Source organism: Bidens hawaiensis, unplaced genomic scaffold (genome assembly GCF_021521415.1).
Source record: "Bidens hawaiensis isolate Kalapana, Puna unplaced genomic scaffold, B.hawaiensis_p1.1 tig00017238_1, whole genome shotgun sequence".
In the NCBI taxonomy this organism is placed as follows: Eukaryota; Viridiplantae; Streptophyta; class Magnoliopsida; order Asterales; family Asteraceae; genus Bidens; species Bidens hawaiensis.
The window spans coordinates 282,528-295,291 of record NW_027492608.1 but is presented as its reverse complement, the minus strand read 5'-3'; the positions used below and the strand labels follow the sequence as shown (position 1 = coordinate 295,291).

At 35.3% G+C, this 12,764-nt stretch overlaps 1 protein-coding gene across 1 annotated transcript; it reads left to right on the top strand.

The window, feature by feature from the left end:
- Positions 1 to 4,319: 4,319 nt before the first annotated feature.
- On the top strand, positions 4,320 to 7,749 carry LOC143553430 (homeobox protein knotted-1-like 2). Its single transcript, XM_077043428.1, has 5 exons — positions 4,320 to 4,947; positions 5,021 to 5,152; positions 5,279 to 5,447; positions 7,043 to 7,302; positions 7,528 to 7,749. The coding sequence occupies exons 1-5, from the start codon at positions 4,618 to 4,620 to the stop codon at positions 7,747 to 7,749; spliced, it is 1,113 nt and encodes a 370-aa protein (XP_076899543.1). The 5' UTR covers positions 4,320 to 4,617.
- Positions 7,750 to 12,764: the final 5,015 nt, after the last annotated feature.

Sequence of the window (12,764 nt, the reverse complement as noted above, 5' to 3'; positions counted from 1 at the left end):
ACCAGTTTGGCCCATATCTTTGATTTTTATTTTTATTTTTTTAATTTCAAATAGTATGGCAAACCATAAGTGAAAGTGGCCTTAGGTTGGGTTAGGGAAAATTGATTGAGGGGAGAGGGAGCCACATACATCAAATCACATTTCATCTATCTACTTTGATGGGGAATGGGGGCCATGAGCCCAAGTACAAACACCCATTTGGGTCCTCTCTCCACATGGCTTGCATACTTCTTCTCTCCTTTTTACCTTTCTTTCTTTGTCTAAAAAAATTAAAAATAAATAAACCTTTTCTTCTTTTTTTACTTTGGTAAGACAAAACCTAACCTATTGCATATCATATCATATCATATCATATCATATCATATCGTATCGTATTGTAAAGGTGGTTGCTGCGGGTGCCGTTAAATCCCTGGCATACCGATACATGCCTATTTAAATTCCTATATTTAATTTGATGATGAAAAAAAGAGAATTTTTGATTCAATCCTTCACCTTAATAATAAAAAATATAGTGATCATTTATTAAAGAGTGACTAGTTATCAAAGAGAAAAACTTACTCGAACGAATAGTTTTACAAGAAAGAAAATAAAAATAAAAATAAAAATAAAAATTACTTTATATTAATTAGTGGTGTGTTGGATGTGAAGAGTTAACATTTGACAAGATTGAGGTATGGTCCCACTCCTACAGTTGACAAGATTTAAGTTGTCTTCTCTCAAACCAATACACCTTTTTCTTTTCTTTTTTTATTCTTTTTCCAAACTAGTTAAAAGCAAAAATGTCTTGCATAACCAAACATTACATCTTTTAGACAAGACTAATTCAGATTTGAGAATAAAATGAAGACAAGTATGTGTGATAGAACTATGATTTTTGCATATAAATTATTTTTCAAATGTTTTAATAAGTACTGTTTATTAAAATAACAATCATATTCACATGTGAAGTTGAATATTATCTAGATTTGTTAAATGAAAGAAAGTAATAATAATAATAATAATAATAATAATAATAATAATAATAATAATAATAATAATAATAATATGGGCATTGGGAAACAGCTCCCGCGTTGTTTCCGCGCGCCTTGTGCCCTCTTTGGGCCCACAGACTGTCCTGCTTTTGGTTAAATGAACAAGAAAGCAACTGATTTTACGGCTTTCAATTTTTAAATCCAATCATTTTTATCACTCAAACATCTTCATTCTTCTCAACACTCACCTTTTTTAATTATGCCATATTTCATTTCATAGTGTCCGAATACAATTAATCCTCCTCTAATCCTTTTCAAATTGAAATATTTCATTCTTACTCACAAATATTCTTAACTATATAACTTACTTTTTTTTAATCTTATATTATATTAACACAACTAGCTAACACTTATATTACCTTCCTATAAGATCTACACATTTATCTATCGTGACATTAGAATTCTCATTCATTTGGAAATAACGTCGTTATGTACATCCTGATACCATTAGCTTACGAGCCCTTTGATAATTGAATAATTTATAAAAACACATGAAGAAATATGCTAACAATAATGTTACCATTTTGTCCGGTCATTACTGAGAAGTTGCTACTAACTACTAAGTTGACAACGGTCAGTTTTCATTAATAATTAGTTCTCACTAGTGATATTCTCATGCAACTTTTCATAAGTCATGCAAATTCATCATTTGAACAAACAAATTAATGGTTAGCGATGAAGTTAGTGGTTACACTATATATGAATAGGAATACAAAAAATACACCCTTTACATAAATGTAAATGATCATTTATTAATTTATCATTTTTTTTCTCTTTCACTTCATCTCATTCAAATGAAATGATTTAATCCTTTTAACTCCATCTTACCCTTATTAATTATTAATTTAATATATTGTTCTTTGCATTTTAACCCGTGATAAGCATAATCCATGACTCTCTTTTTAACAAATTTAACACAAGGTGAGAGTAGTTTAATATATATTCAGAGCGTCATGTCATCTTAATTTATATTAAGGTTAGAGCATATTCTATACCGCATGTCCTGTCTTGCATGACTTTGGTTGCATTTATTTACTTGGCTCTATCTTTATTTATTACAATTATACCAATACCATTTGTGAGTTTGTTGACCGATGATAATGAACATCAACAGTAATATCAACTAAAAAGGTCAATAATTAAAAATATCGGTTAAGCATGTTTATAATTTGATTATTTAAACATAGTTTCCCCTTTGGGTTGAACATGTAAAAAGACTTTGGTACCGACATTAAAATTGCCCTTGTTTAGCAAGGGGGAAATAAATCAAAGCCAAAGTTCCACCAAATCATGATTATTTCACTTTTAAGTGACTGATAGGCATATATATTAATTATAAAGCACAGCAGATCAACAAAACAATCATGAATGCAACCAAATGACTAGACCAATGATCATTTCATTTGTTAAAAACATTAATTCGATCTAGTATCCCTTAAGCTTACCCATACCCTTTAATTGATGGAACAAAAAGGAAAATGTTTTAACTATGGTCAAATGTCCTAGGGAGGCAGAAACCAAATGTCATGAGTTGAGTCGCATGAAGTACACGAAATTTGCATTTCGGGAAAAAGAAAGAAAACAACTGTGGTCAAATAGAAGGAAAGAAAAAGAATGCACAAAGCGTGACTGAAACCATTTTTTTTTCTTTTAGAAAAATTTGGATGAAAGATAGGATATCTAAAGATTTTATTTTTTAGTTAAAAACAAATAATAAATTTTTTATAAATTGTACATAAATAAATAAGAACATTCATTATAAATAAAAATAAAGATTAAAAATTATAAAATAAAAATAAATTTTAAAAAAATAAATAAGAAAATAAAAATACTACCCATCGTCGAGGTACACTAGATTTAGAGCGTTAATATGATCTGCAAGATCAGTTCGAAGTTGGAAATGAACGGCCGCATCTTGTAACTCATCCATCACGCTATCGTCATGATGTAGCTCGACATGAGGATCTCTTATGTAGACCAATTATATCGCATTATCGTCGTCTTTTATAATCATATTGTGCAATATTATGCACTTATAAGTCAGAGTCTGAATTTTTTTTCCACGATTGTACACTGCATGTAGGGGTCACTTAATTATTTCCTTTAGAACACCGAAGCATGCTCCACATCTTTTTTGCCGAAACTTAAAGCTTCGAGAACCTCTTTTCATTCCTCAATACGGGATACGGTTAAAATTTCACAAACGTCGACCAAGTAAGGTAGATCCTATTGGTAAGCTGGTACCCAAATTTGTATTCTCGGCCATGTTCAAGGAGCATAAGGAGCGGTTCCATTTCGATGGGTGATAAAAAGAGAAGATTGTTGGAGAACACTGATGTCATTGTTATATCTCGTCGGACCACAAGGCGCACACCAAATTAAAAAATTATTTGAAGCAACGACTTCAACCATGACCGTTGGATACTGGTGATCGCCTCTCATATACTGGCGCCGCAACTCGGTTGGACACATTCTCCAAGTGAGATGTGTACAATCAAGGCTACCCACATCCCCGGAATACAATATGTTTTCTTCATGTGCTTGATACAAAATGACAATGTCGTGGCTAGTCGGTTGTAAAAACTCTTGACCGTATAACCTATCCACGACATCACAGAAAAACCGAAGGGATTCACGCGAAGTCCTTGCAGACATATATAAATGCTCATCGAATTCGTCTGCAGGATTATAGGTAGCGAGTTGTTTAATGGCCGGAGTGCATTTTTGTAAGGCTGTAAAACTCTTTTTCATCATCACGCACGTACCCTCCTTAAACCATTCAAAATTTTCTTATATATTAGCTACAATTTTTAAAGATAGACATATCAACATATGAAACCTATCTCGGAACATTTCTTCGGCGTATTTCGGGGTGACGACGAAGTAATCTTTCATTAGAACTCGGTGACCCTTTTCATGATTACGTGGAATGCATATGTTTTTAGATGTGCCTATGTCTTCTTCTTCGGCTTGTCGGGGAAGATCATAAAGAAACAAGATACTGTTCAAATTCATTTTTGGTTGAGTATAGGGATAATTGAAGAAACAAGTATAGGAATGGTTTGTTGTAGAGTGGGTATAAAATTGCATTAAGTGTTCGGTTATTTATAAAGTAAAAGAAAATATAAAACTAGCCGTTTAACGACGAGTCAAACTAGCCAACTTTCATATTCCGTCATCGACTACTACCCCTCACAACCAACTTTCATACTGGGTTACCCTGTAAACCCAGTATACCCGTTACCCACCCCCTCCACCCCAGCCTTATCAACAAGCTATATACATAATGAATTTTCTAACATTCATTCACTTAGTGTTATTAGTATAACTTTATTCTTTCTCAATAACGTCTTGTCATCTCTTCTCACCTCCTTCTAGCTCCTCAATATCACAACTCCGGTGTCAATACTACCTACTATGGTTTCTATCATTAATTGATTCAATTCTCCTTGAAATTAAGAAACGACTAGATACAAATCTGTCTTTTTCTTTTTATTATTTGATTAGGGTTTGTTTTACATTCACATAATAATAATAATAATAATAATATAATTCTGTCCGATAGAGTTGTTTAGGGTTTTTCTTGATGGAAGATTACATGGGTCAGAACAGCAGCAGCAGTAACACTGATACTAATAATACATCTACAACTTTCTTATACGGTTCATCGGGTGGAGATCATAACACTGGTAATAATTTGTATGGAAGAGGAGAAAGTGATCCAGCTGCTGGGGGCTTTCATCATCATCATCTTGATCAATATCATCATCCCATGGTAAAGATCGAAACTGAGAAATTCCATAATTACCCTTCTGTCATGACCTTTAATCACAATGAAGATGAAGCTCTAAAAGCTAAGATCATTTCTCATCCCCACTATTCTAACCTACTTCAAGCCTATATGGACTGCCAAAAGGTAATTCATTTCATACACAATATATAATATTATAATTCTCTAGGTATACATCTTCTTGATATATTGTTACTAGGTGGGAGCACCACCGGAAGTTGTCGGGAGGCTTACGGCGGTGCGACAAGAGTACGAGGCTCGACAACGGGCTAATTTAGTAAACAGTGGTTCCAGAGAAAACTACAAGGACCCCGAACTCGACCAGTTCATGGTATATATGACGCAGCAGCTTGTTGTCCGTCTGTCTTATATATTAATATTAATTTGATGTAATTAATTGGAAACATTTTCATATAACCAAAGTTAAAAAAATGAATGAATTGTTTGTTATATATAGGAAGCGTACTATGATATGCTAATCAAGTATAAAGAGGAACTCACTAGACCAATACAAGAAGCTATGGAGTTCATGCGGCGGATCGAATCTCAACTTTCCACACTCAGTGTTTCCTCATCCTCCTCCTCTTCTCCGGCCGCAGCTGGACGAATCAGCTTTATCTCTCCCGGTTTGTTTGTTTTGTTTCTCTCTCTCTCTCTCTATATATATATACATACATATACAAACATTCTTTTAAACTCTTGATCCATAAATTAACTAGAAAGTTTTATTTCTAATCTAAATTAGTTTAGGTGCATCAAACATAAGCTATAGCTAGGTGTATGTATGTATGTATGCTTCAATTTACACAAAGAAAAGAAAAGAAAAGAAAAGAAAAGAAATTTAAGGTTCAAATTAATATACATATCAAGTATGTACGATGGAAGAGGTAAAGACGTACGTACACTGGGAGTTTGTTTACTGCCATATCCACCTATATATATGTGTGTATATTAATTTATGCTAGACTGTCCCTTCAGCTTGAGGAAATTCATTTTTGTTACAAAACTATTTTAATCTACTCTCTGGTGTGTGACAAGGAGCTGCATGATAACAAACCCTAATTCTAATTAATTAATTAATTAAATGCATAATCATTATCTTAATTTAATTCGCGTATGTTATAGCATCAAGGCTCATGCAAATTATCACACCATCATTGTTTAATGACTTACTTTTAACTGCAAACTCTCTGATGTCTAGCTAGTTTTAGAAATCATGTTAGTTTCATCATATGATGATACATGAATAAATTTCATCATACACATGTATGATATGATAGATATTATTCAGACTCTCTTCCAGCTAGAGAGAAGTTGAAAATCATTTTTGATCTCTTGGATTATTATATACTAACAAGCTAGTACGTACGTGTGTGTATATATATATATATATATATATCAGGAGAATTTAGAAATGATGTTTAAACTTTTAGCTAGGGCATGCATTTCTTTCAAGATAAACACCAATTTTTGTGGTTGACTTAATTACCTTGCTGCATTATTATTCTTAATATAATCATGTTTTTAGTATTGTTAGCTAATTAATTAATTGATTTTTTGTCTTAAAATATTTTAATTAATGGGAATTTAGTATGATTCTATATATCCATTAAGAAAAGGCTGATAATTACTTGTCATTCTCCTCACATATATATATATTAAGTGCTATCAAAATTCTGTTAAATCATAACAAAAGATATTAATATATGAATGACATCTTTCATTTCCAAAGTTGTTGATACTACCTCGAGAGAACGGAAGTATTGTTCTGGACACTGTGTGTGCGTGAGCAATTTAAGAGCCTTTTATTCTAGGATATTAATTAATTAATAAATTGATTGTGAGAATATTTAATTATGTAGCTTTGAAAACTGTGGTGGACATAGGATGCTGTTCATTTCAGTGCCACCCCATGACCATGTTCCCTTTTTGAATCCTTTTCATTTTTATTAATTCTTCCATTTTTAATTTATTGTCTTATTTATACTACCAGACTTAATTTCTTCGATTAATTTGTTATCAACAGAAGAGTACTGTTCCTGTATGATTATATATATAGCTAACATTGTTACCAACTTTCCAACACCTCCTAGCTCCATCAACTATGTGATTGTTTGTTTGTCTATGTGACATAGTTGATTAGCATATCATAGACATATAATAAAACCACATATAAAGTTGATATATATGATAAAATGCTTATTTATTTGTCTTTGAACAGACGAAAGTAAATTCGAGGTGATTGGTTCATCTGACGAAGAACAAGAAAACACGAGTGGTGGAGAAGCAGAAGTTGCTGAAATTGACCCACGTGCTGAAGACCGCGAACTAAAGAATCATTTGTTGAGAAAGTATAGCGGTTACTTAAGTAATCTTAAGCAAGAACTTTCTAAGAAAAAGAAGAAAGGTAAACTTCCCAAAGAAGCCCGGCAAAAGCTTCTAAGCTGGTGGGAGTTGCACTACAAGTGGCCATATCCTTCGGTACGTACGTATATGCACGAACCTTGATTTTGTTCTTCAAATATTCGTTTGCCTATCCTTCAACTCGATGCACGAGTTGTAGCAGAATTGTTACTTCTAGGGACAAAAATTTGCATTAGAAAAACCTTAAAAAACAAGGAAATTAAATGTAGCTAGCTAGCTTATTTTGAACAAGAACATAATATTTGGCGGTGATCGAATGATAATATATAATGTATATAACAGGAATCAGAGAAGGTGGCGTTGGCAGAATCAACAGGTTTGGACCAGAAGCAGATTAATAATTGGTTCATTAACCAAAGGAAGAGACACTGGAAGCCTTCTGAGGATATGCAGTTTATGGTCATGGATGGGCTTCATCCTCAAAATCATCATGTTGCTACTGCTCTCTATATGGAAGATCACCACTACATGGGTACTGATGGTCCTTACAGATTAGGACCTTAAACGATAACAACAAAAACCTATATATATATATATCATCCGTAAGTATATTTGTGGTTTGGCAATAAAGGTAATGTCCTGAAATCGATTGGCAAACTTGGGTAATTCATTTAAAGTGTTATTTTCTATACATATCTTTTTTATTTAGGAATGTTGACATGTTGTTGTAAAACCCACAACACTGTATAATCGCACACGATCTCATGTAGCGTGCATATGTTTATTTGTATCTTTTCTAATAATGGTTGGACATGTTAATTTGAATTACGTATGTGTCCTAAAAGTTGTTTGTCGGTTGATAACTTAAACTGGTTTTTTAGTCAATTCCATTATCTTTTGTATATGTCGGACATCAAATTGATCCGATTCTTTCATAGGGTCATAAAATATTTGATGGAGGTCTCATGGACCGAAAATATGGTCAGATTCGGTGAATAGCCCCATACTCAGTTTTTTCGAGCTGACGGTGAACATACCACTTTGGCCGTAGTAGCAAAATTTCGAACGAGCCACAAAAAGGCTCCATGGACATCAAATTGACGCGATTCTTACGTAAAGTCATAAAATATTCGATGCAGGTCTCAAGAACCGAAAGTATTGTCAGATTCGGTGAATTCCCATACTCAGTTTTTTCGAGATGACGGTGAACATACCCCTTTGGCCGTAGTAGCAAAATTTCGAATGAGCCACGAAAAGGCTCTAGCGACATCAAATTGATCCGATTAGGGTCATAAAATATTCGATGGAGGTCTCCAGGACCGAAAATATGGTCATATTCGGTGAATAGCCTCATACTCAGTTTTTTCGGGCTGACGATAAACATACCCTTTGGCCGTAGTAGCAAAATTTCGAACGAGCCAAGGGAAAGCTCCAGGGACATCAAATGGATCCGATTCTTTCATACGGTCATAAAATATTCGATGGAGGTCTCCAGGGCCGAAAATATGGTCAACATACCCCTTTGGCCGTAGTAGCAAAATTTCGAATTGGCAATGGGAAAGCACTAGAGACATCAAATTGATCCGATTCTTTCGTAGAGTTATAACATATTCGATGCAGGTCTCAAGGACCGAAAATATGGTCATTTTCGGTGAATAGCCCCATGCTCAGTATTTTCGGGCTAACGGTGAACACACCCCTTTGGCCGTAGTAGCAAAATTTCGAACGGTCCACGGGAAAGCTTTAAGTACATCAAATTGATCCGATTCTTTCGTAGGGTCATAAAATATTCGATAAAGGTCTCCAGGACCGAAAATATGGTCATTTTCGGTGAAGAGCCCCATGCTCAGTAATTTCGGGCTAACGGTGAACATACCCCTTTGGCCGTAGTGGAAAAATTTCGAACGGGCCACTAGAAAGCTTTAGGGACATCAAATTGATCCGATTCTTTCGTTGGGTCATAAATATTCGATGCAGGTCTCCAGGACCGAAAATGTTTTGGATAAAAATCACTCAAGGATAATGTATCGACATTCGTAATTGCGAGGTCTAGTGCTATGATGATAATAATGAATATGTAAACGAAATAATGATGAACACAAGGATTTGATCATGAGGGAAAAAACCCTTGATTACTATAATCTTACTTCGGTCAAAAACTAGCAAGGTAATCTTTGGTCAAATCGCTTCGGTCAAGGATTAACAAGATAATCTTTGGTCGGATAGTATGTGATTATAATAACCTCCGGCACAAAAAACCCCCAGACGGTGAAAACTATCACCGTCAAGTTTATTATTGGTAAAAGGTGATTACAAATGTTGTGGAGTTTATGATCGATGTTACAAAGTAAGCTAGTGAGTAGAGAGATTTCTTGAGTCTGCTCTAGTGTGTGTGTATACAATGTGTTCGTAGAGAGCAGAGTGTATTGGTTGTGTTTCCTAGCTGATCATAGCCTCTATTTATACATAAAAGATAATAACTCTATAGAGTTATGAATAATAAAGACTATTAATTAATAATCCCTAAAAATCCGCCATGTCTTCAATATAAACGTAACACCCACTTTGACCACATGCTCCATCACTCAGGCTGCGAAATAGGGGGTGGACTATATTGTTATACACAGGAAACAATCGTTAGTAAATAATAAGTACTGAGGATCCTTGATCCTGACGGGATCTGACTAAGGATAACTGATCCAAGAACATATGCCAGGATAACGTATTCACAGTGTCAAATTTCTGTGCACTAACAATTGACCCCCAAAATGGCGGTTTTGATAAGATCACAGTTGTCATTTTCCATTTGAATTCAAACTTCCTGCAAAAACATATGAGATTTGACAAGCTGGATATAATTGTCACATATCTATGGAGTTTCGTTGAGAACTTCCCTTCCGGCTGTATATCCTTTTCCCTGTAAATCATGAACAAATAGTAACACCTGTTTAACCCGGGTGGATGATCCATTTTTATGAATGGTGAAATCCGGGTTAAGATTTTTGGTAATTGCAAGTAAGTTTGATAAATAGTATCTTTTAACTATCTGTTGATTGTCTGTTATTTTGAAAGTTTGTCTGATATAGGTTTAGACTTGTTGAAAGTTTTGAGAAATATTCTTTGAGAAAAAGCTTTAAGGATAGAGTTTCCTTGTAAAAACAAGTTAAGGATCCTGAATCCTTACATAAAAGAGTTTATAAAGATTTTAGCCAAGTAAAAGTAAATTGATAAGTAGAAATCATACCATAAGATCTAATTAGACCTAAGTTACCTTAAGTATTGATCCTTCCATGATCCTTGTAATTGAACTTAGGATACCTGATGCAAATAACTTATGATATTAACTGGGATTAAACCCAACAAACTAGGGACAAGCCCATAAAATAAACTGGGGACAAGCCCGTGTAACTGGAGACAAGCCCGTGCAACTGGGGACAAGCCCGTGTAATCTGGGGACAAGCCCGTGTAATCTGGGGACAAGTTCGTGAACTGGGGACAAGCCCGTGAACTGGTGTTAAACTGGGGACAAGCCCAAATTGGGGACTGGCCCAAGGATACAGATGTTAACTGGGGACTCGCCCAAACCAGGATTTAGCCCAAACGTGAGTGACGTGAAAACGCCAAAACCTTAGCTAACATGAAAATGTTAGAAACCTTTGTCTTGAGATAACGTGAAAACGTTATAAACCGGTGGTATGGTACGTCTACAATAAATCGTAGGATCCTCCATATAGCCGAAGACAACTAAATTGTCAGCCACTAAGCGTGTACTGGTCCCGCTGCCCCGGACTATACGTTGGATAGCGTGCGCTCCAGGAGAGAGTGTAGAAACTCTAATTTATAAGAAAGGTGAAAACCTTTAAACCTTGGAGGATATGGCCATCGGGGGTCATATCCAATCGTGGGCTAGGCCAAGGAAAATAGCAATGTACCTTAAGCGTGAGGGAGAGGTGGCCAACCTCTTAGACATTGAACCTCTTATTGAAATCTACATTGTTACTTAAAAACTTGGAAAAGATAAATGTTAAGAATACATTATCCTTAAAATAACAAGAATATGAAATGAATAAGTGATCAGATAGATGTTACCAATTTTAGGATCCTTGATCCTAGTTGGATGCTTGATTTTCGAAGGATACTAGATCCTGACTATAAAAAATACTTCTTGAGATGGATAGCGTTCCATGCTCTGGGTAACATGTTGCCTTCCATAGTTAGCAAGTGATATGCCCCCTTTCCAGCTTCTGACTCGATCAAGTAGGGGCCTTCCCCTTTGGGTGCTAGATTTCCATTTGCTGGATTAGTTGTGTTTTGGAAGGCTTTCCTCATGACTAGATCTCCTTCTTGAAATCTTCTGATCCTTATATTTTTGTTGTATGCCCCAGCTACCCTTTGTTGATATGCTGCCATTCTGATCTTGGCTAGGTCTGTAAGTTCTTCAACGGTATCCAAGTCTTCAAGAAGGATTTCTTCATTGGCCTCAGGATCACGGATGCTTGTTCTTGCTGTAGGGACCACCATTTTTGTAGGGACTACTGCTTCTGATCCAAACACTAATGAGAAGAGTGTCTGGCCTGTTGCATTCTTGGGTGTTGTCCTGTCAGCCCAAAGGACATAAGGTAGCTCTTCAGCCCACTTTCCTTTCTTGGATCCTAGCTTCTTCTTTAAGTTGTTGATGATTATCTTGTTGCTAGACTCCGCTTGACCATTAGCTTGAGGATGTACTGGAGTAGAGGTAATCATCTTGATGCCCCAGCTGTTACAAAAGTTAGTGGTTCTTTTCCCGATAAACTGGGAACCATTGTCACAAACAATTTCTGAAGGGATACCGAATCTTGTAATAATATTTCTTTTAATGAAAGATATCACCTCTTTTTCGTGTACTTGAACAAAAGCTTCTGCTTCTATCCACTTTGAAAAGTAATCAGTCATTGCAAGCATGAATACTTTTCCTCCTGGTGCCTTAGGTAGTTTACCCACAATATCCATGCCCCACTTCATGAAAGGCCATGATGAGGATATAGGATACATAGGTTCTGCTGGTTGATGTAAGATGTTTCCATGCCTTTGGCAAGCATCACATTTCTTTGAGTATTCCATGGCATCTCTCTTCATTGTTGGCCATAAGTATCCTGTTCTTAGAATCCTAGAAAACAGAGCTCTACCTCCAGTGTGATTACCACAATCACCTTCGTGAAAATCTTTGAGCACCTCTTGAATTTCAGGATCCTCGAGTATGGACCTGCAAGAGATTTCCTATACAACACATCATGTAATAAAACGTATTGTGATACCTTGAGTTTGAAAGACTTCGGATTCTCTGTGGCTGGAATTTCTCCATTTTGAATGTATTTTTTGATTGGGAGGATCCAGGATCCTTGGTTGTTTGAGGATGATGGATCCCAAAGTACGAATTTTTTGTCAGTTTTTATCTCCTCAACTTCTTGTTCTCCTATTACTGGTGAGAAAACATGAATGATTGGAATCTTCGTGTCTTCTGGAATTTTCAGAGATGAGGCTAAATTTGCCAAAGCATCTTCCCTGGCATTTTCTTCCCTTGGTACCTGTATAATACTAAA

Coding starts and splice junctions, on each gene's coding strand:
- LOC143553430 (XM_077043428.1), top strand. CDS start 4,618: ATGGAAGATTACATGGGTCAGAACAGCAGCAGCAGTAACACTGATACT. Junction 4,948..5,020: donor CCTATATGGACTGCCAAAAG/GTAATTCATTTC, acceptor TATTGTTACTAG/GTGGGAGCACCACCGGAAGT. Junction 5,153..5,278: donor CCGAACTCGACCAGTTCATG/GTATATATGACG, acceptor TGTTATATATAG/GAAGCGTACTATGATATGCT.